At 37.4% G+C, this 22,267-nt stretch overlaps 2 protein-coding genes across 6 annotated transcripts; both read right to left on the minus strand.

Annotated features, from left to right (window-relative positions):
• Window positions 1-2,741: 2,741 nt before the first annotated feature.
• Window positions 2,742-12,818, minus strand: LOC103445434 (CLIP-associated protein). 2 transcript variants are annotated; one of them, XM_029109931.2, is made up of 21 exons: window positions 11,960-12,818; window positions 10,871-11,026; window positions 10,707-10,769; window positions 10,528-10,596; window positions 10,206-10,359; window positions 9,533-9,694; window positions 9,120-9,217; window positions 8,575-8,649; window positions 8,405-8,473; window positions 8,214-8,299; window positions 8,004-8,121; window positions 7,808-7,906; window positions 7,376-7,724; window positions 5,406-7,123; window positions 5,057-5,158; window positions 4,099-4,203; window positions 3,933-4,007; window positions 3,786-3,854; window positions 3,568-3,636; window positions 3,316-3,417; window positions 2,742-3,197 (listed from the first exon to the last, which is right to left on the minus strand). In XM_029109931.2, the coding sequence occupies exons 1-21, from the start codon at window positions 12,290-12,292 to the stop codon at window positions 3,036-3,038; spliced, it is 4,233 nt and encodes a 1,410-aa protein (XP_028965764.2). In that variant the 5' UTR covers window positions 12,293-12,818; the 3' UTR covers window positions 2,742-3,035. The 2 variants fall into 2 exon arrangements, with proteins under 2 accessions (XP_028965764.2, XP_008382663.3); XM_008384441.4 differs by having other exon boundaries at window positions 5,406-7,207.
• A 2,822-nt stretch (window positions 12,819-15,640) lies between these two features.
• Window positions 15,641-21,275, minus strand: LOC103445562 (uncharacterized). Of its 4 annotated transcripts, none has more exons than XR_011571986.1 (18): window positions 21,167-21,275; window positions 20,966-21,058; window positions 20,775-20,877; window positions 20,594-20,662; window positions 20,389-20,505; window positions 20,209-20,282; window positions 19,780-19,882; window positions 19,573-19,615; window positions 19,239-19,301; window positions 18,562-18,791; window positions 17,850-17,970; window positions 17,657-17,760; window positions 17,370-17,483; window positions 17,118-17,288; window positions 16,887-17,030; window positions 16,653-16,798; window positions 16,146-16,397; window positions 15,641-16,065 (listed from the first exon to the last, which is right to left on the minus strand). XR_011571986.1 is itself a non-coding variant. In XM_029109933.2 (17 exons), the coding sequence occupies exons 2-17, from the start codon at window positions 21,033-21,035 to the stop codon at window positions 16,246-16,248; spliced, it is 1,824 nt and encodes a 607-aa protein (XP_028965766.2). In that variant the 5' UTR covers window positions 21,036-21,058; window positions 21,167-21,275; the 3' UTR covers window positions 16,045-16,245. The 4 variants fall into 4 exon arrangements, 2 of the variants coding, with proteins under 2 accessions (XP_028965766.2, XP_028965765.2); XR_003776807.2 differs by having other exon boundaries at window positions 20,966-21,064; XM_029109933.2 differs by having other exon boundaries at window positions 16,045-16,397.
• Window positions 21,276-22,267: the final 992 nt, after the last annotated feature.

The following is a 22,267-nucleotide window of genomic DNA, read 5'->3' on the forward strand; positions in this document are numbered from 1 at the left end:
ATAACCATAACCAAACCTGAAACCGAAAAAATTTATCCGATGGTTACCCATAACCGTAAAATACCCGAAATTTAATCCCCAAAACTGAACAGTTCAGATCGGTTACCTACGGGGAACGGGTTTGATATGTCAAATTGCCATCCCTAGTTGTGGCCGAGTTTTTTCAGGTTGACCAGCAACCAGACGTACATCCCCACGAGTAAAACGCTGAGATCAAGATGGATAAGGTGTAGGGGATGAAGAAGATCTTTTTTAATAGTCCTGTGACAAACTTCATGATTTTTTCAAAATTGTTGTGGGAAACTTGTTGAGTATTCATATGAGAATCGACATGATCAATAACTAGAGGAAGATTTAGGGTTTTATTGTTAAAATATAGAGCTATGATATTTTTGTTATGTATTTGCTAACGCAGGATCCATTCTGACCCCAAGAGGCCTAAAGGAACACTTGCCCAAGGAACACCGGGCAAAAGGAACACAAAGAAGGTTAAGGCCTGATGAACTTAGAAGGAAGAAGTCGAACGCCTCAAGAGCCCGTGGCCTCCAGATGTCCTATCAACAATTAAGGCGACTGCTTCCCCATTAAGTACTTTCCGACCTCTTTGGGGTAAGTTGGTGCACTGACAACTTTGTGGTATGAGTTTTCAGGAATAAAAGGGCAGACCTACTCAAACATCAACTCTAAGCCACGTGGTAGCTAGTCGAGGAGTCGAAGGCCTACGAAGGGACATAAGACTAACAGATAGGGCACTTGGGTATGGGTTTCCACTAACCTCAGGCTAAGCAAGGCGCTCGGTTGCATTGTACCAAGAAAACCCGCAAGTGAACATGCACAAACGTCACCTCGTTGCGACATGTTGGCTAAAGGGTGGAAGGACAACTAGCAAGTCAAACATGTGCATTAAATGCAAAGGAAGTGATAGGTTTGAGCTCAAATGTTTTAAGGCTAAGAGAAAAGCCAATATAAGGACGAGTACTTCTTAGAAGGAATACAACGAATTGAAAGATAAATTATACAGTATCGAGCCGACTCCTATTTGTAATCATGTAGTCTATCAATCCAAGAGACTCAATAGCTCAATTTTTAGAGTGAACCACTTGAATCTTACTATCAATTTCTTATTATTCGCAAATCCCGTGCCCGGCTAATACACGGCTATCTTAATCTTTGTTAACCTTACCAATTTTAAGCGTTAACAGTATTCTTCTTTACATGGAGACATAAAAAAAATATAAAAATCTAGTCTTTTGTAGAAAAAGATCTTTAAAAAAAAAATAAATAAATAAATTACAATATACTATTTGAACTTAGATGTTCACACCAACATTTAGGTTCTAAATTCTTTCAAAAATGCAATCTCAATAGCACTTTGTAGATTTAGTATGACCCTAATTTATAATTAATGGATCTTTTTTTTTTCTTTTTTTTTTTTGAAACAAAGGTACGATATTCATTAAGCAAATTAGAATACGTACAAACTGAGAGTAGTGTGCATAATGGATCTTGATAAAAATCTTGTTAGGAATTTCAACCCGGTCAAAGAAAAAGAGCATCCCACACAACAATAAACCTATCCTCAAATGAACAATAAAAAATGAAATTACAATCCCTCCTCAGATAGAATATCTTGAATTAAGTCCGAAGGCTCCTCAAACCATAATACCTCCTGATCACTACTAATCCCCATCCGAGCCAACCAATGCGCTGCCGAGTGACCTTCCCGCTGGATATGACTGATCTCCGAAGACGCCCAACTCACAAGAAAACACCTCAAATCATTTATTATTGGACCAAAAACTGAACAGTCAGTCCCTTGTCCCTTCATGGCGTCCAATACCAAACTAGCATCCCCTTCACCTCCTCCGGACACTGACTCCTTGCCAACAACATAGCACGGCGAGCTGCAATGAACTCAGCGTGCAGGGCAGATTGTGGTCTCTCAATTGGACCTGCAGCAGCGGCAATAAACTCCCCCATGTGGTTACGCATCACAACCCCAAAACCTCCCCGACGCCCACTTTGACTCCAGGCCCCATCAAAATTGCACTTGATCCAACCCTCCTCAGGCTTCCGCCACTTCTAAACCTCTCGAACAGACCTCTTTGCTGCTGGCTTGTGCCATTTGTGGTATTCCTGCTTCCAACCTTCGGTTCTAAGCACAATCTCTTGTGGTGGTACCACAGTGCCGTTCCATAGGACATCATTCCTATGCTTAATGCTTCCATAGAGCCCAGATCAACATCAAACATAGTTCAAAACCCAAAGTAGGCACCTGCAGATTAATAGATCCTTATAGCCCAGATCAACATTAATGGATCCTTATGCATTAAGAAACTTTTCCTCAAGAGTAGAGCTATTCACACCTGTTTTTATTTTTAACACACCGTTGTTAATTTTTGTTTATTGATTTTCTTCAATTCATTCAATCTGACGACCAGAAATTAAAAAGAGTGAGTGAAAGGTAAAAAAGGGAGTATAGATAGCATCACCCTTCCTCAAATACAAAACCAAACATATCACTAAACCCTAATTATCTCTCTGTAATCCCTGATCCTCTACTACAGTGGTAAAAAGGAATGTTACCCTTACATCACGACATGAGTTCGAATCTGTCAGCTTTCTAATCTAACATATAATCTAATGATTATTTTGGAACGCCAATAATACCACCCAATCCACACCGAAAATGGCCAAACAGAGAACCAAAAATTTACAAAATTCGTTCCATAAATGAATGGTAATTCCAAAACCTTTTGCTTTTATATATATATAAACGCTGTTTGGGAAATTTCGATTACAATATGTGCGCTGTGACGCTAATTGCTTCCCACAAATTGCACTCTTCAGTTCTTCTACCTCCAAACCAGACAAACACGAGAATTTGACGAAAGAATAAGAACATACAAGCATGTGAAGATAACAAAATTACAAAAAATTTGAAGTCAAAATGCATTCACACAATATACAAAAATACACAACACGATGAACGACGCAACACCGGAAACCCAGAATTCCTGCCTAAACAAACCGCGCTAATCATGGTTGGTGTCAATTGACGTGCCCGTCCTGGCCTGTGAAATTCTGTTGGCGTAAATAGTCACCAGCCGTAACTGCGTGCTGTTGAGTCCCTCCAGGTATGGCAAGAACGCTTTTCCTAGCATGATGTATATATCGACTAAACAGAAGACAACAGTCTGTATAACATAAAATGAAAAAATTCAGTCACCCGCACCAGATGACTATATGCTGAACATAATTGACTCCCATGGGCCAATGTGTAGTTTAAGGGATCAGACAAATAGTAACCGTTACCTTGCGAACGTCAGCACTCTGGTTTCCAAACGCTTCGAAAAGTGCAGGCAAAAATGATGGCAACTGAGCCATCAATTCCTCTTGTGAAAGCCGGCCCACAAGCTGAAGAATGGAACATAAGAGCCTTAGCAAGATAGTTCATAAAAACTACGCATGAAATGGCATGATGCAAAATAACTCCTAAACTAGAATTTAATGTGTGCAATCAATAGTGTTCATAAACAAGCTAATACAGCTCCGGAAGCGTAATACCTTTGTCAAACAGTTGATGCAAGTAACAAGAGTTTTCTCATCTTCAGTTACCAACAGAGGGACAATAACCTGCAGCATCGACAACTGAATGTCAAACAGTACTCGCAACAAAGTACAGGGGAAATAAGCCAAACATAACTCAAAGGTTTCTGATATCTTAATTTATTTTTCACTTCTAAACAACTGGATTAGTAGGGAGCTGGATCGTAAGTACGTACGCTTAGACATCTGAATGGATCATACTGGGCCAAAACGATACTCAAGCAGTGCTCGGATTCATTTGAAACCTGACAGGAATATTGTATAGTTTGAGCCATCAAAACAGTGTAAGTCCAGAATAAAATAATTAATGCAACAAAATTTACCTTGGGAACGACATCCTTCGTAACATGAAGCAGCTTCTCAATTACGACCTCAACAGAATCTTCCATTGCATCTTTCTGGAAACAAATGAAAGCAACATCAGGAATACAATTTGTAAGAGCTATACAATTTCCAGGCAATACGTATCCAAAAAAATAAACAACAAACCTGGTTCTTAAGCATTTCAACAATCAAGGAAAGAGAGAGTTCCCGAATCGAGGACTCAAAATCATCCAACACCTCGAGTATAACAGTCAAAATCTGATTGAAGTACTGCACATGCACCACAGAATAATCATTAATATACGATTGAGTAATTACATTACAGAATTCTAGTTTACCCACAAAAATGTGTATAAGTAGTTTGTTTCTCTAGTGCAATAAAAAATGTGTTTCCTCATCCATTTGACTTCACCGTGCAGTCAACAGGATCAACATTGAAATCCATGTCTACGTATCAACTATTAAGCCAATTCTCAATGCTACTATGATCCTGAAAGCTAACACCATTTCAAAGTTACAAAATTTATGACGAGATTTACAAGCATTCTACAAATGAAAGAAAGGTAAAACAATAAAAATATGGACACGTTGTAATATTCTCTCCGTCTCCTTTGATCAATAACCAAACAATTGTCAACTTCTCTTTTTTTTTTTGAAAAGAAACGAAAGAATTTTATAAAACGAAAGAATTACAAAAGAGAAAAAGTAAACCACGTGGAAAAGATATCCACCTGGAGCTAGAAGAAAACTAGCAAAGACCCCTAAAGAAAACTAATTGAACAGAGGAAAAGCTAGACCAAATCAATTAACGGCTGCTAACAAATCCCTAAAAATAGAAGAGAAATTGTAATCTCTAAACTCCACTGAAACCGAAGCCCAAAGGGCTGCCCAGTGTTTTACTCTATCCCAAAGCTCCTCAACCCCCACTCCCTTGTAATCCTCAAAGACTCTTTTATTACGCTCCAACCAAATGTTCCAGAAGAGGGCCATCAACAGAGATCCCCACAAAGTTTTGGTCTTCCCGTTTTCTTATCTTCGTATAAATGTTTAAATAATTTTTTAAAACATTACACACATACGTTAAAAAAGACAGAAAATGTGTCATGTGTCAGGGCTAACAAACCTTGGTCCAAAGAGAGTGGTCATTAGTTATGGAAGCATCAATTAATTGTTGAAGTGCACCACGTTTGCTTGCTGTAGGGCTTTCCTCACTTCCATTGCTGATCTATACACACATTCAATTAACAGAAAAGAAATAACATGACATTAAAGCTCGATTGTAAAAGAATATATCAATACATTTTTTGTCACAACAGTTGACTGTTTAGAGAAGTAGATTACTGGTTCAATTATCCAAAAAAAATTCATCACAATAATAAAAGCCTAGAAAAGTAAAAAGTTCTATAACAAAATACTGATAATAAACTTACTCTCTAAGGAAAATTTTGAGCTTGTTAAGCAAAAGAACTCACCAGATGAAGTATTTGAGGAATGCTGGGACCTGATTCTGGTGCAGAATTAACCTTCACAGCTGTAAGTTTATATTGATTAGGGTCCAAGTCGGTGGGAGCTTCACTATCATGCCCAAGAGTCTCAGCAACCCCTATATGGTCCAAGCTCATAAGACCATTAACGTCCAGGCAAGAAGTAGACAAGCTTTCTAAATTTACTCTACCATCAACTTTATCCACTGGGCTAGTCCAGGAGCAGAAGTTCTGACACATGGAATTCATAGTGTAAGACATATCCTTGGATTTTGGATTGAGAACATCAGTGTTGGAACCAGTCTCAAAATTCTGATACAAGTTCTCCCGTGTGTCATCAGAAGCTGCTTGGCCAACAGGGCCGGTGACCATGGCTGATTCTTGGGTTGAACTCCACTTCCTGCTGCCATCACTATCAACTGAACCAGCAGAATACCTCCCAAAGAAGTGACTTTTCTTTGAGGCGCTAACATATCCTTCTTCAGAAGATGTTCCAACTACATCAGATGGATCATAAGACTTGAGGCGCTGTCGCTCTTTCTTGTTTTGCAAGAAGTTCATAAGGTCCACTTCAATGCGAGGAGTGTACTGTTTCAGGGCCCTTCTCAAAGAATTTTGTTCTTCAACTGACAAACTAAGAATAAAATTCAAGACAGCTACTGAATCAAAGTGAGAGTAAACGGATATTATGCACGTAATGGCTGCCTCCTTTAGTTTAGTATTTTTCTCATGGGCCAATGGTGCCAACTTAGAAAGCCATAATTTAAGGATGCCACTATTACCAGAACCTTCAGGATTCAGTGAATGCTTGTTTAAAGAACCAATGGAAAACTCAATAACAGCTAGTTTGGCCTTTGGTGATCGCTGTTCATCAAGTGAACGGAGCAACGCAGGCAAGAGGGAATCTACACTGTACGTTTTGCTAACAATATCTAACGTTGTCGAACACGGCTGCCTAACTAACTCCTTTGGGTCAATTAACCGTGAGAAAACATGGGGTAGGATCCTTTCCATGTAACTTTCAAAGGGCTTACGGCAAGATGGAATAATATCTGCTAGTGTTGTAAGTGCTGCCTGAGCAACTTTATGGTGGGGATCATCCAAGTGTTGGAAAAATAACTTCATTACTTTCTCAAAATTCTGAATCACTTCTTGAATTCCCCTTGGGCCTTGCTGCAGCAAAGATCGTAGATAATTAAATGCAGCAACCCTAGCATTCCAGTCAGACGATGGACTCAGTCCCTCACTCAGAGCATCATTTAGAGATGCGGGACCTTCTACATAATTTGACATTTCCCTGAGTGAGAGTTGGCTATCATCAAAACTTCTCCTCCTGCCTGCAGACATCCTTCCAGTCACATTCTTTCTTAAGAGTGGCCTTTGAAAATTCGGCACATGATTGCTATGTGAATCCCTAAAGTTCCCATCTCTGTGAGACGTGTCATAGTGCCTATCGATTTGAGAGTTCATAAACCGTCTAGCCTCCCTAGTGTCATTGTTCTCTTCGATCGAACCTCTTTCTTGAGTTCTCTCGGAAGCTCTCCTCATTGCGTATGAAGAAACAGTTGACACAGCTTCTGCTGATAGATTACTGCGATATGACGATTTACCAGAATCTTTGGAAGCTTGAATTTGTGTAATGATATCGGACAAAACCAATCCACCATTGCGGCTACTACTTTTATGGATACTTGAGGTAGTTGAATCTGCCATTAAAGAGTTTGAGAGATGATTAGAAGCTGGGGCAGCAGCAGGGAATGGTGGATCACGAGATGATGGAGGGTCAACTCCTGCACTAGGGGTAAAAAGAGAACAATTTAGCCGCTCACAACGGAATCAAATTTGCTAAATCGAGCAGCTAGTTCATTCCCATAACTATCTAATGACTCCATATGCTGAAATTTACAAGTTATATTCCAATAAAAGAAAAATAATATATAGGCAAAGTCATTAGGTACCTAGATCCAGGCTTGATGACTGGAGAGTTGAATTATGTTTCTCAGACAAATCCAAACCTCTAAGCATGCTTTCAATTGCACTGACCTTCTGTTTGCTTGCATGCAACACACTTTCCAGACTACGTTCAGTACCTTTACCAAGTGACTTAGCTTGCGACAGAAGTAGTCCCGATGAGATAGAATTGCCAGATGATAAGCTTGAACTTCTATCCATTGCAACAATAGCCGAAGTTCCATATCCAGGCAAATTTGAGGCAGCAGATGGCTGCGGAGTATGTGACACACCCCTATCACGAACGGAAGGAGAAGCATGACGCCTATGTATTCCCCCATCCTCTTCATTGATTAACTGTGCACAATTTTAAAAATTAAACAATGACTTCCCCATAAAAATAGAATGCAATCCTCCTTGCGATAAAGAAAATGGCATACCCTTTGAATAACAGGATCAAATAGCGAAAATAACCGTCGGGAACGCTCTGGCCACGTTTTTGAGAACATTCTATAGCACATTCTTGCAGTTGATCGGACCTATATATATACACAGGAAGTACCACATATGAATCCTAATACATATGAAAACTCCAAACAAGTCAGAAAAAAATATAGGAATCCTTGATATGAATACCTCACTCATTGCATCGGCCACGCAACACCTTATTAGATCTTCATACAAATCTGCCGAGCGCTGTATTTCAGGTGCATCAGCCCAATACTCTAGTATCAACAGTGCATAATCACAGCACCTACAATACAAAATAAATTAATAAATGAAACAAAAAACAAATGCATAACTCATTGCATCTGCCTGTGTATGAATTGATCTCGAGAGTTATACCTTGCACGAAGTATTGCATTACGGTCATTCTTTGCACATTCAGCAATTCGTGGAAGCACGCGAGCAACTTTACAATTACGCAACATCTGATAAGGAAAAAGGATAAAGTGCCAAAATCCTGCTTTAAGAAATCATTTTCTTTTTACTCAGAAACAAAAAAAAAAGTAAAAGATCATTAGAGTTAGAATTACCGTTTTTATGCAGTTATCTGCAGACTCTGCAATTACAAGCACAGTAATCACAACCAGCTTGAAAAGAACCTGATTACCATATGATAAAATTAGTTAAAAAAAATTGTCACTTGAGGAATTTTCTTTTCAGTCAATACTTGAGGATTGATTTTGGCAAAAAATGAACTTACTGGAATGAACATCTCCGCACATGCCTCAAAATCTCCTAATAACTCCTTTGACAAAAAGCATAACAGATGGCAAGCCTAACAAGAAGAAAAACTAATCAGCAACCCCAAGGCACATGAACAAGCACAAAGCATTAAGAAGGTATGAACAGCTGCCTTTGACATTTGTACCGCAATCTATGCAAAGTTTTCAAGAGCTAAATGTTTCTAATCCAAATATCTCACTGACAACTGCAAAGAATAGCAAGAACCAACCAGTGTCTGCCTCTATTTTAAAACTTTGATATAACTGTTTTCAGTAGCGTTTTATTATAAATATTTGTTTATTATAGGGGATTTTTTATTAAACATATTTTCTTGTGCTAACTAGCGAACATTTCCCACAAGTAATGAGCTAAAATATAAATTGAAACAGCAAACTGTTCACAACAGAAAGCTGCAGGTTACTAAAAATTTGATTGTGAACTAATCTCCTAAAAGGGGTTTCTGAAGCGCAAGAATAAATCCATAACCAGGCACATGAAAAATACAAGAATATATTAGCGCACCTGTTTCACTATGCTGGACCGTCGATCAGATAATTGTGTGCTCAGAGGCCCAACAAGTTGCTTCAGGAGTCCCCGGAAACATTGGTAGTCAGCAGCACCTACATGTATTTATTAACTCAAACTATTACAAGCCAATAATCTTTTTGAAGCTACAGCCATTTCACAGCAATATTACTTGTAACAAATAAATTAAATTTCCATTCATCAAAAAATCAAAGGGTTAAGAAAGGTGAGAAAAGAGGGAGCTTGAAGCAAATGATACAATACAAAAGAAATATAATGACCATACTGACACAACAATACAATGGTTTTATCTAATCAAAATAATTTATGACATGATAAAACATAAGTTGATTGAACATGCATGTCTAAGATCAGGAAGGAAGGAATTGCAATAGAGTGGGGAACCAAACCTCCATATACAAGTCCTTCAATTCTCTGCATTGCAGCAATGCGAATTGACCAGTCTTTCTCTGGTACAAGTGTAGAAGCAATTTTCTCAATTTCCCTTATTAGTTCCTTTTCTGAATAAACTTTAATAGGGTCTACGGATTTTTCAGAAGCATCTGTTTCCGCTGCATGGGACAGAAGAGAATAGCCATTCAACAGATATCAATTATTCAACAATCTTAACAGTTCCACAGATAATGCAAAGAATATTTCAAGCATAGCTAAAACCATTTAAATAACTATATGCAGAAATTCTTTTAAAACTGAGAATAATACTGTCTAGGCCATTTTCTACAGTGCCAATATGTTTCAACAGTATCCAGTACCAACACATCATAGATATGAAATTGGAATGTCAAAAATCTTCAATTCCAACCCATCTTAATCCCGAAACCAAAATGCATATGGTGCTTCACCATATGGTATAAAGAAAATGAACTGGCTTTCGCAACTATAACTTAAGGCAATGAAGGAATGTCTGGGTCATGAAACTTCATAACAAAAGATTCTTCAAAATTTGCCAACATATTGTTTTTATAAATGCACATATGTAAACTACAGTTAATTTATCACCGAATAAATCAGTGGGTAAGTAATCTCTTGAACTTCCCAGAATTGAGGGCAAAGCATCCTAACCTCCAAAGAGCGATGCCTCCCTCGAGGAACTCTTGGCCTTTGGACTACTTTTCTTGTGGTTAAGGTTCACAGGCTTCGCTTCTACAGCACTCAGTCCATCTGACGAGCGAATCTTAGGTTCAATCCTCTCTAACCTCGCATTAATATCCTTCAGCTGCAGTTGCACATTGTTTAGAAAAATGAAACCCAAAGTGCAACCCGCATCATATGACATTCAGATTAGTTCGACAAAACTACGAAAATTGGTCATTGCACTCGAAAAAAAAAATAAAGGGGCAAGGAATTATAGGAAAGTAAACTGCATATTATCTTAGACATTCACCATAGACATAGGAAGGTGGTGCCTCTGAAGTTCATCACGGAATTGAGGTCCTGCCTGTGTATACATCTCCTGGAAATTGAAAAGAAAGCATAAATAAGAATAATTGTCAGATGAAGGCCCTGCCTGGTATACATCTCCTGCATATACATCCAATACTACTAAGTTACTAAGTTACTAACCTCAATGCACGCTATAGCTGCATCCCTTACACCAGGGTTTGGATCACTTAACATCTGTAGAATCTAATTATAAAGAAACATTGAAAATTTTATTTTGTTTCTCAAAAGCATATGAACTGGTTAGGAAGAAAATATGTTTTGCTCATAAAATTCAACACACATACCGGAGGAAGTATAGTCCGCTGAAGTGGAAGTTCAGTTGATGCAAAAAGTCCAATTGCTGAGGTGACCGTTCGTGCAAACTCTTCTCGAACTCTCCAGCTTTTGTGCGCCCAGGCATAAGATCCTGCTCTTTCAACGATTATTGTCGGAGAAGAAACCTGCAGCAGAAAGAAAACGAGATTTGATCCTTTTTAATCCTTAAAGGAAACAATGATTTGAGATCAAACCAGGATACATAATGATATTTCAAATAAATCAGATAAGGAGCTATTATGGTCTCCAGTTCTCCACCGTCTGTACGAACACAAAGAAGGGGCTGTCAGAGGTACTAATTGCATTAAAAGCTAAAAAATCTCCTCTCAAATTAGGCTAGGAAAACAGCAGAATGGTTCCGACTTTTTTTTGTTGGAAACTCAGCAGATAAGATATACTGTATTGTGCATGTCTCGTGTAATTGTAGTTTCTTATTTTAAGACACAGACTGAAATAGTGAGTCATACTAAAAATGTGCTGTGATTTGTATTGTAACATGATGAAATGACTTCCACTATCCAACATAACTGGTTCAACTCTAAAGTGCACGGCTGCCGAATCAGGCAAATACTTACGTATAATGACAACCCATCTTATCATTTCTTCATGCTATTCAAAGAAACTTCAACTGCAAAGTGGTTCAAGTATTTATACGATACGGGTCACTGAGTCTGTTTATCCATGTGCGCCACAATAATTGAAAATCTGATAATGTCTAGATGGATTAGCAACAACCTGATTGGTCCCAATACGCGAAGTACAACAAACAATAGCCAGTGCAAAATTGAGGTGTATCTATGATAAGGTAAACCATACCGCACAGCAAAACACCTCTAAAAGTACTCAATTGGCCTCTAACTACATGCTAAAATCCACGAACTTTGTTGGGCAACAATTTCATGCACATTTTCAAGTGTAATTACCATGTTATCATCTTTTCAGAATCAATATAAAAATTAGAAACCTCAACGATTTCGCCACGAGTTTATTATTGCACTACATTTGAGAAATTAAGACAAAATGCAGAGGGCAAAACAGGAAGAGAGTAAAAAGAATACCTCCATAAGAGTAAGCAGGAGCCTCCTAGCGGCGTCGCGGACGGGCTGTTTGCCATCGCCCAAACGCTCAACGACGGCGGGAACAAGCGCATTGAAATGGAGCTTGAGGTGGTCGCCGGAGAGCACGGCGGCGGAGGCAAGGGCCTGCAGAGCGCCCTGGGAGACTCTGAAGTTGTTGTCCTTGAGAAGATCCAAGCAGCAGTCGACGAGCGACGTCACGTCCGACGAAGTCAGGCTCTTTCTGGACGCTTCCAGAAGCTGATGCAGGCGCTCCACTCCCGCCATGCGCTCCTTGGTGTCCTTGGCACGCGCGAGCTCCAGCGCTTCCTCCATCGGAGAAACTTTAGGGTTCGATCTGGTGCGGTCGGGCTCAGATCTGGTGAATTAGGTGCTGAGTTAGGGCATAAGAGAGAGGGAGGGAGGGGGGGGGAGAGAGAGGAATGGGCGTTTGGAGTTGGTGGAGTGAGAGAGTGAGTGACTGAAAGTGGAATGTAGAGAGAGAAAGTTAGAGAGAGAAAATGCGGAGAGAAATGCGGAGGAGGATGAGTGTGTCTGAATTTACAGGGTCGTCTCTCTCTCTCACCCGAGTCTGAAGGTTGATGATGTTTGGTTTAGATTTTAGAGAGAGAAAGTTTTAGAGAGAGGGTAGTTTGGCTTTTTCATTAGATTGGAACCGAAGGAGATGGAGAAACAAGCATGTGGCTGAGGGGTGGTTCGAGACTTTACCCCTGTTTTATGATTAATTTACTGAGTCTACCACTGTGTTCTTAGTTCTTACTTGTTTGTAGTTACTAGTGAACTGTCACAGTCTCTGCATATTTAATTATTTTTTGTCTTAATTTATTGTTAATTAACATTTTTTTCACCTTTTGAAATAATTAACGATTTAACAACATTGTACTATGCCGTGAATTTTTTTTTTGTTTTTTTTTAAATTGAAAGAGGGAGGAAGAGAGTGAGAAAAAAAATGTGAGAGTGGATAGAGGGAGAGAAGTTTATTTTTTTATTTAAATTTTTTAAATTACAGATATTAAAATCACCTGTAAGTGATGTTTAAACAAAAAACAGCAAAATTTTATTTTATGAAATTATTTTACTGCTCTTCACTTTTTTGTTTTGATAGAGGACTAAATGGTTTTTTCACTTTTTTTAATAAGAATTTAAAATTTTATGTTATTAAACTTTAATATTATATTATTTATAAGATTTCTAGAGTGAGGATGCTAGCAATATTACCTGAACCTTTTCGTTTTATCTTTATTCATCTCATTTTCATCATGTAATATTTAATTTTTATATTACTCTTTAATAATCAATTGTGCAAAAATTTAACCAAATTAAAAATCACTAAATAATACCCAAAAAGCAGACGGTTTGAATTATTATACAACATTACAATATGAGAACAAGAATAAAAAAGATAAAACGAAAGTCTACATGAGAGTGTTGTTAACATTTTTTGTTCTAAACATATCTGAGTTTCCGTGTCATTTAATCTGATTTTTGGGACAGCCCAATCTCGGTACAGATGTTGGTATGGGAAAGCAACACTCTTTAAAAGTTTTCTGTAACATTTTTTTCATTTTCGGGGTTAGAATTATGTAATGCATACTTAGGTATAATAATGTTTTATAAGTATGAATGTCATTTTCTTTTTCCAGCCAAATAATGCAAGGCATTGAAAATTTAGGTAAACAAACAATTCGACTTGTACAATAAAATAAATTGTTAAGATTGAGGTTACGACAAAGCTTAAATGGTCGAATGTCAAATGTTCAGTTTTCAGTAACATTGATATTGATCTCAACTTGTTAGTTATCACTTGTACAATTTGATAAGCTGTAAAGTTTTATCACAAAATGTTTCGGTGTTAGAATATTTAAACTCTTTTTTCTCTCACATGATGTGTGATATGATAATGAAATATAGCGTATCGAATATGCGATCTAACTTAATATTTTTAATTTTTTCCTTGGTAAGATGTTAACACATTGACAATGGGAAAGTATATTTCGTCACGGATGAAAATTCATAAGATGTTTAACATTAGAATGGCAAACCCACGGAATAAGTAGTTTTCCTCTTACAAAGCATAAGCTTGTTCCTACCTGCTTTTCACATGGACCATGGTCCCAAAAAATACATCAAAATAATAGACAATACAATAAAATCATTAAATAAAAAAAGAACAGGAATTAGCAAACGAGAGTAATGTTTGCTCACCAAGAGGCAATAGCTTATCGCTATCAGGGCCCGTTCTAAGATTGTGAGAGCTTCGTGTGAGAATTGATCATTTCTTTAATCAAATGTCGAAAACTGATCATTCTAGCTAATTGTCCAAAATAGCATCATTAGAATAGATAAATTGTCTTCATTGGATATTCCAATTCTCTTGTAATACCCTCGAAATGAAAAACAAAACAAAACAAAACCTATTCACCATTCACCTCTACCTTCAACGTTCGAATTTCACAAATTATTAGATAAGATTCAATTTTAGGCACCAAACAAGCCATTACGTAGTTTGTATGAAAAATGTTACAAAACCTAACATTTTTTCCAAGACAACCAATCTACGTAGAAGCACATTCGAACTTAAGTGCAAAGTAAACTGACAAAGCGTCGCAACCAATTAGCCCAACTCATATGCTGAACACAATCTTAAGCAAAATTGTAAGTTGAATTGGAAATTCCGATCCTAATAACCAACTATAGTCCAAAAATTTGCGGGCCAACTCTAAATTAGGGAAAAAGGTTGGTGTGTCCAAAAGATTATTAATTTGGGACCCCATATTTTGTCTTCCAGAAAGTCCTCCCCCGCGATGATTAGAGATGATGCAGCCAAAACTGATAACAACTTTGAACCAGAAAATGAGTAACTAATTGTTAGCTCACGGGTCACTTATCGTAATATGATGATAATATTGTTGTTAATTGAGAGGATTAGGAAAGAGATTTATTATTTATTTATTTTTTAACAAATGATATTATTTATACTAAGGGGATGAGGAGTGTGCTAATTGCTAAGCTTCACAATGAGCTTGTAATAATGTGGTTCAAATTCGTCTTTGACGAGAGTCGAACTTAAAATCACGAATGAAGAGAAATATTACTAAACTGTAGTACTAAATGGTAGGAAAATAATTTATTAAAAGAGAGAGAAAATAAAAAAGCCTAACTTGATGACAAAGCCTAGCCAACAACCTTTTCGACAATTGGACAGCGCAAAGTTAAAAATAAAATAATAGGTTTAAAAGTGGCCTACCTTTGCTTTGTTTGCTTAATTATGTTAGGTTAATAGTATGAAAATACTAAAATACCCCTATCTAAGTGGGGATGGTGTCAATATGTTGTATAAATGGTTTGACCTTTACAGGTTGGCTGGTTCAGCCTTTTTGGGTTGCTGGGTGAGATTTGGAAACTAAATTATGCTATTCTTTATCAAAGCTTTTGATCAATTGGATGAGCTTGTAGAACTTGTAGATGTGCAACAATGGAGGACTTAAACCGAAACGATTCCAACCGTTGCGCTTCATTTGGTTGTTTTGGGTTTGAGGGGTTGTGTTTTCGATTGAGGTTTAGTCTGTACAAAAACTGTATCGTGCTCACCCATGGTTCAAGTTAGAATTTCTTGGTCCCAAGTTCGAACCCTCTCTACCCACCCTACTTATAAATCGACCATGATCGTCGAAATGCTCGTGCCATAAACGGAACCGTCTGGTTGAAAATGTGTTGTACAAGTTACCATTACCACCATATGCCCTTTAGTTCTAGCAGCAACAATTTGCTTGTTTTTGTGATGGTTCCGTTTTGAGCAATGGATGTGATGGATACATAACAAAACACAATAGGTAGAAGCCCATACCCTTGTATCTTATAGTGGTGGTGAGTAGTGGCAACCACTTCTTTATGTGACTTGCTACACAAGACAGAACTGTCTTCAACTTCCCGTCGAAGCTCCAAACGTGAGAAGAGCGTGCTAAGGTTAGGGTTCAGGCAGTCGCTGGCGCACAGGCTGATTCAACGGGCGCAGGTGATCGACTATAGCATTTCCCAACTCAAAAGGTTTATGTAGCATGCCAAAGTTTCCGAACAGTCCCACATCACTTAATAGGATAATCCATCAGTAAGAGACTTTACAATACATCAAACCCCTTAAAAAGAACCAACAACTGAAGCATAATACCTGCATAACTTTGCCGCACAGCTGAGAAATTTTGGTACATCCAATGGGGTCATTTGCATAACAAGTGTTGAATAAAACTACAGTGTGATAGCCATCCCATCTAAGGATCATCGTCATAGGGTGCACCCACAGTTTGTGAAGACGAAAGAATGAAAACGGGCTTTCCATTACATTGGGCGTCGGCAAGCATAGAGGCATAACCTGATTGATTATCCCAAGTATTTCCCCTCAAGTCCAGATGTTCAAGATGACCTAATAGATAAACTTATTCAGCAACAGGCTTAACAAGGGCATATAAAATTATTTCACTTCCTATTAACTACGATTTCACATGAACACTTTGCTTTCATTTATTCACTAACAGTCTTTGAACCGAAAGAGTGATAAACAGAGAAGGTCTAAATAATTTGGTAATGCTAATATAGACGATGAGGCCTGGCAGCAGCAGAAAGTTAATAATCAGATGACATTAGCTACTTAGAAAAACTCGGTACAGTAAATAAATACCTTTAGCAGCTTTAATGGCAGAGCATACGATGGTCAAGGAGTTTAAAGGCAAAAGATTATATGCAACATTGACTGTAACAAGTTCTGGTGCCCTTGATATCAGGTTTACCAAAAACTTTGCAGCTTCAATTCCTCCACGGTTTTTGCTACACAATTTAAAAATAAGATCAATCTACTGGCGTCAACTACAATCTTATATATAAAATAGAAGAAAAAGTATCTAGCATTTTGAACCTTATGTTGATCTCAACTAGCTTCAAATCCTTAGTTATGCCATCTTGCAGTTCCCGAAAACCAGATAAACCCAATCCAATGCCTTCAACATTGAGTACTTGAATTGATGCAGACAAGATTTTTCCCAAAGCTGGTGCTACTTGGCTACATAAGAGTATCGACACATTAAGTATTGAGAAAGAAACATAAGTAATGATATGTAATGTCGAAGCCAGTGTCATCCAGACAAACCTGCCGAGGTCGTTATCAGCAACAGACAGAGACTTCAATGGTCTTTTTAGGGTTGAAAGGGTATCTATGAGTAGAGTCACCCCATCACAGGAAAGTTCACAACTCTCCAACATTAAATCAGCATAAGGAGTGCACTTTTCAGATGCTTCGACAAAATACGGAATTAGACTCCTGATACATTGATGACTTAGAATATTAAACCTTGTGCTTATAATGCTCAATGCATATGTGGAGATTGAAAATTCAACCAACCTGATTCCATCATCCTCAATAGGATTATCACTAATATCCAAGACCTCCAACTTAGGCATGTGAACGAGAGCGTATCTAAGGCCATCAACATCATCTTTGTTTAGATTATTTCCCCTAAAAGTACAAGTTATACAAGGAGTGAAATCAGGTTTCTGCCCAGGGTAATCAATGTAAAGCACTGGTGATGCACCTTTTGAAGTTCGGTGATCTATTTATGACTGCCACAAATTTTTATTTGAAGGGATAGAAATTTGCTTAGAAGGCAAAAAGTAATTATAAGTTTATACCTTAAATTGAGGACTCGCAATGATTGCAAGGACTTTCCAGTTCCCAAAGGTATGGGAGGGCCACTTGGTGATCTCCAATAGAGTTCAGAAAGCCAGCCTGATATCTGCATGGTTTTGTATCGAGTTTCATGTTAGTTTATGGTGGATTCAAAAAGAAATGTAAAATACCTTTGTTAATGAAATATCATCTTACATTGTTATCTGAAAGGTCAAGGATGGATAGACTAGAAGAAGCATTTATAAGAGTGCCAAAAACCATTTTTGCAAAATTCCGGCCAAGGTGGTTGTCAGAGAGTTTTAATGAATACAAGGACCTGATAGCAAAAGAAGACAAATGTCAGAAGCACGAATGTACAATTGGAGCAATTAGTTTATCATCAATGTAAATGAATGCCCATGGATATACAATTCAGAAAGAACAAAAAAAGTGTTATAGTAATGAGCATGAATCAAGATTTCTAACTTTTTCGCAGATGATTCATGATTGTAAATAATGAAGGTCTAAGGTAGAAGTAATTGACCTAACTTTTCCTATTTATCTGTACATCTTTAGTTAAACTTGCTTTTAACTGCCACTAGAATTATATATTAAGTGCACCAAAGAAAAACAGGCATTAAAAGACACCTTAGTCATCAAAACTGAATTCCAAATACATAAAACTTCAAGACTAGAATCCTGAAAGGATCATAATAAAGTTTTATTTAAACAGCCAAAGCCTCTAACGACCAACTATGCAACAGTTTATTTATATACTAAGAAGTAAGCATACAGCATAAAGTTTTTTTACTGCCCATTTATTTATTTACATTCAAGTTTTCATGTCACTTCAACCAATAACAGCACACACCATATAAAACAAATGCATGGATTTAAATTATGCCTGAAATTTGAATAACAGACATACCTTCCCGATGACAAAAACGACACTAGTCCGAGAGGTAAGGAAAGTGGGTTTGTTTCAAGGAAGTTTGATGTGCTGATTGAGAAGCTTTTTATGCCGTGAGTTTGCACACTGTTTCTGGATAGAGAACAACAAATTTCATCGATAGAAGCTGAAGAAAGCTTGCAGTGAATGAGCTCAAGTGATGTTAAACTTTCACTATTCTGGCTCAGAAGTTTGCATAATCCAGCAATCTGTAGAAAATTAGAAATGCATATGGAATCAGACATTTGATTAAATCAACACTTAGGAAGTTGAAAGGAAGCATTTAGCCTACACATAAACAGCAAATCTGTATATCATTTATTGAATATGGGAGTTGGCTGCTAGCTTTAAAATAAAATGACAGGAGGTTTGTGTTTTGATATAGCATGTACAACATGTATTTCATAGCGTGAGAGCAGTATCTTTCTATGCATTTAACACATGACATCTATATAAACTAGGAGTAGCTGCTCACTTTAGCCAATCTCATCCACTCAAAGAAACGTTTTTCATGAGACAAGGCAATTAAAAGAAACTGGTTGAGGCACCCTACAGAAATTTTCAAATGATTTCTATTTTTATGGGGGAGTGGTCAATTATTGAGAAGGATACATATTCCGTCTTAGTAACATTGAAGGAGAAAGAACTGAGCTTACATGCTCCTTTGATCTGATCCACCTTAATTCCAATCTCTGCAATCGGCTGTTCCTCAATAAATGCTGCAACAGATTAGCATTAATGCAAAGTGACTAGCGGATAAAGAAACTCAAGCCATTAAGTTAGAAATATGGACATGTAATACATAGATTGACTTCAACTCAGACCATTTTCTGTTCCAACTAAATGGGTTCAGCTACATATACAGCACAATCGGAGCACCAATATAGATAAATAAGACTTAGTTACCCCTTTGATCGCAAATGTTAATAACTAATACAAAAAGTGTTTTCGACTTGTGATTAGCATATGAACATAAGCAGAGTAACTTACAGAAATTTCTGCACCACAGAGAACATTCTGAAGTCTCAGGCATCTGAACAAAGATAAGAACAGAAAGTATAAGATAATCTTTACATAAAGGAAGAAGAAAAGGACAGAGAAAAAGACAAAGTGTGAAGTAATTAAAATTTGAGCACGCAGCCCGCTCTCCACTCTTGGAGTAACAAAGAACTTTGCACTCCTAATATACTTACTTACCTGGCATAATAACCAAATTGTTGGCAATGATGATGTAGTTCGGAATAATCACAAGTTGAATTATGCACAAAGCCCTCACAACCTATCAATCCCAATATAGATTCTGCACAAAAAAAATATGATGAAATACACCATGTATTAGATTATTACAACCATCAGAAATGCAACAGGGGACGGTTCCTAATGGAGGTATAAAGGAGAGAGTTTCGAATGAGACATTGAAAATGGTACTTTTGCTTGTGGCAATTAGCAAAACATGCATATTCAAGTGATTAAATTTCAGACTGAGTAAGTAGGTAAAGCTTCTATTCAAGCTTGTAAAGAAGCTCGACTTTAAATTGATCTTCCTACTTTCAACAGAACCTCAACCAGATACCTCAAATAATAGGAATTATACAAAATCCAAGCACCCTAATTCCTAGCTAGTACCTGGAATCCTGGTTTCACTGAGGCGCCCATCAAATGACGGCAGTGAAGCTATCTCAGCTACGGCATCTAGGCAACTGTTCTTTATGATTTCATACAACAAACATGCCGAATCAACCATGAATAAACAATAGCAATCATCGCTGATCAATCTTTCACCAAGAAACAACAAGAAAGGCATACTTTTGAAGATGCATTTCCCAATAAATTCGTTGCCAGTCCAGCGGTTCAATCCCAATGTCTAGCTCGGGCCACCGCACCTTCGACAAATTCCTCCAGGCCGCATTGAATTTCCAACTCCTGCAACAAAATGTAAGCACTTTCATAATTCTTCCAATTCCTCTCTACATTCAACCAAACAAACCAAAAAAACTCAATTCTTGCCCACCTTCCGCGCTTTCTACCATTCCGGAGTCCTTCATCTGCAAACTCACGGTCATCCCAGTCACCGTAAGCCCTGCTCGAACACAAAACCGGATAAAAATCCAAACATAACCAGAATGTTGAAAACCAAATCATAATATAAAATTCAAAATTTCTAAAACCTTTAGATTAGTTTTCTTACTTACATCGCGGTCTGTAGCTTTTCCAACCCCAACGGAGGCAACCGGGAAGCGAGAGCATCGAGCAGGTCCCATGGAAGCTCCTTGACAATCGGTAAAAGATCATCGCCTACAAAACCGACAAATTAACCATTTTCTTAAGTAAATGCAGGGTTTATGAAAATAATGTGAATTTTATAAAGCTTCAAGGAAATTACCGCGAACCAGTTCGTTTTTTACTGCGTCTACGCACAAGGAGAGCAGCGATGGAATTTCACCTTCACTCATGCTTCAGAATAACCAATCTGAATCTGCGACTTTGTTAAAAAATATATAATTTTTCAATAATTTTTTTCTAAGATAATCGAATTTTAATTATTTTTGTGAACTAACTGGAATTGTAGATTAATTGGACTCACCGGGAAGCTTCCAGAAGCTGAGCGCAGGAAGTAGAAGACGAAGAAGAAGAAGGCTGGGGTTGGTCGGACGTCGAAGACGGAGAAATAAGTCAAAACCAAGGTATTAAATATCCATGATATTGCAAATATCTTGGTTCAAAACCGGAAATTTCGATGGAAATATCGAGATATTATCAATATCGATAAAAATTGAATAAAAACAATGAAAATTATAAGAAAAACTTGGAAATTTTTATTAAAACTTTGCAGGATGTTTATTTAGTCAATTAGCTATTAGTTTATCACAAAAAAATTGCAAGGAAATGCATTGCATGATAGATATAACTGATTTAAGTTGATTATATAGCGAGCTGTCAAACATTGTGAGTTAGAAAATATGTAGTAATTAATGAAAGAAATTTAAACACACCATAATCATTTATATATAATGAATTAATACAATATTTTACACTTTATACATTGCATGATAAGATACATGAGTAACTTAGCAAGGTCTAAAATATCGATGATATCGGAAATATCGGTAGTCCAAAAACACGGAAATTTCGATGAAAATATCGGGATATTATGGATATTTTAGACCATGGTCAAATCCATAAGCTGCAAGATGAAGGGGACGTTGACGACGTCGTTTGGTTCGGAAAGCGGGCTAAGGAAATCTATTGGGCTGTGACAGCGTTGGGCCGTTATTTACCTTTAAATCAAATATTCTGCACTTATTTTGTGCTCTTTATTATTAATCAACACATACACGTGTTAAGTTTCTGATAGGCTTAAAGAGTTAAGTTTATGAATACGTGTCAATCAATAATAGATGTCATAAAGAAGTTACACACAAAATGAATACAGAAATTTTTAACTCGCCACACACAAAATGAAAACAGAAAATTTTAACTCGCTTATTAGGAACTTTGTTCACTCGCACATAGGGGTGGAAGTTGGAATGGTGTTTTCAATTCCGACAATAAAATTTGGGTTGAGTAGGGTGTTTTATTCTCGCCTAAATTCGGATCTCTCTTTCCGTAACTTAGATGAATATACCATACTTACCTTATTTGTTAAAAAAGAAAAGAAGATAAATACGTTTGTCGAAAGTCCGGT

The sequence above is a fragment of the Malus domestica genome, chromosome 10 (assembly GCF_042453785.1).
Source record: "Malus domestica chromosome 10, GDT2T_hap1".
Lineage (NCBI taxonomy): Eukaryota > Viridiplantae > Streptophyta > Magnoliopsida > Rosales > Rosaceae > Malus > Malus domestica.

Excerpts from the sequence above, each read along its gene's own strand:
- LOC103445434 (XM_008384441.4), bottom strand. The coding sequence starts at position 12,292 with ATGGAGGAAGCGCTGGAGCTCGCGCGTGCCAAGGACACCAAGGAGCGC. Across the intron at positions 8,650-9,119 it reads GGTCCAGCATAGTGAAACAG|GCTTGCCATCTGTTATGCTT; the intron begins GTGCGCTAATAT and ends TCTTCTTGTTAG. Across the intron at positions 7,725-7,807 it reads TTGATCCTGTTATTCAAAGG|TTAATCAATGAAGAGGATGG; the intron begins GTATGCCATTTT and ends AATTGTGCACAG.
- LOC103445562 (XM_029109933.2), bottom strand. The coding sequence starts at position 21,035 with ATGAGTGAAGGTGAAATTCCATCGCTGCTCTCCTTGTGCGTAGACGCA. Across the intron at positions 17,971-18,561 it reads TCGTTTTTGTCATCGGGAAG|GTCCTTGTATTCATTAAAAC; the intron begins GTATGTCTGTTA and ends TTTTGCTATCAG. Across the intron at positions 17,761-17,849 it reads TTGACCTTTCAGATAACAAT|ATATCAGGCTGGCTTTCTGA; the intron begins GTAAGATGATAT and ends AAAACCATGCAG.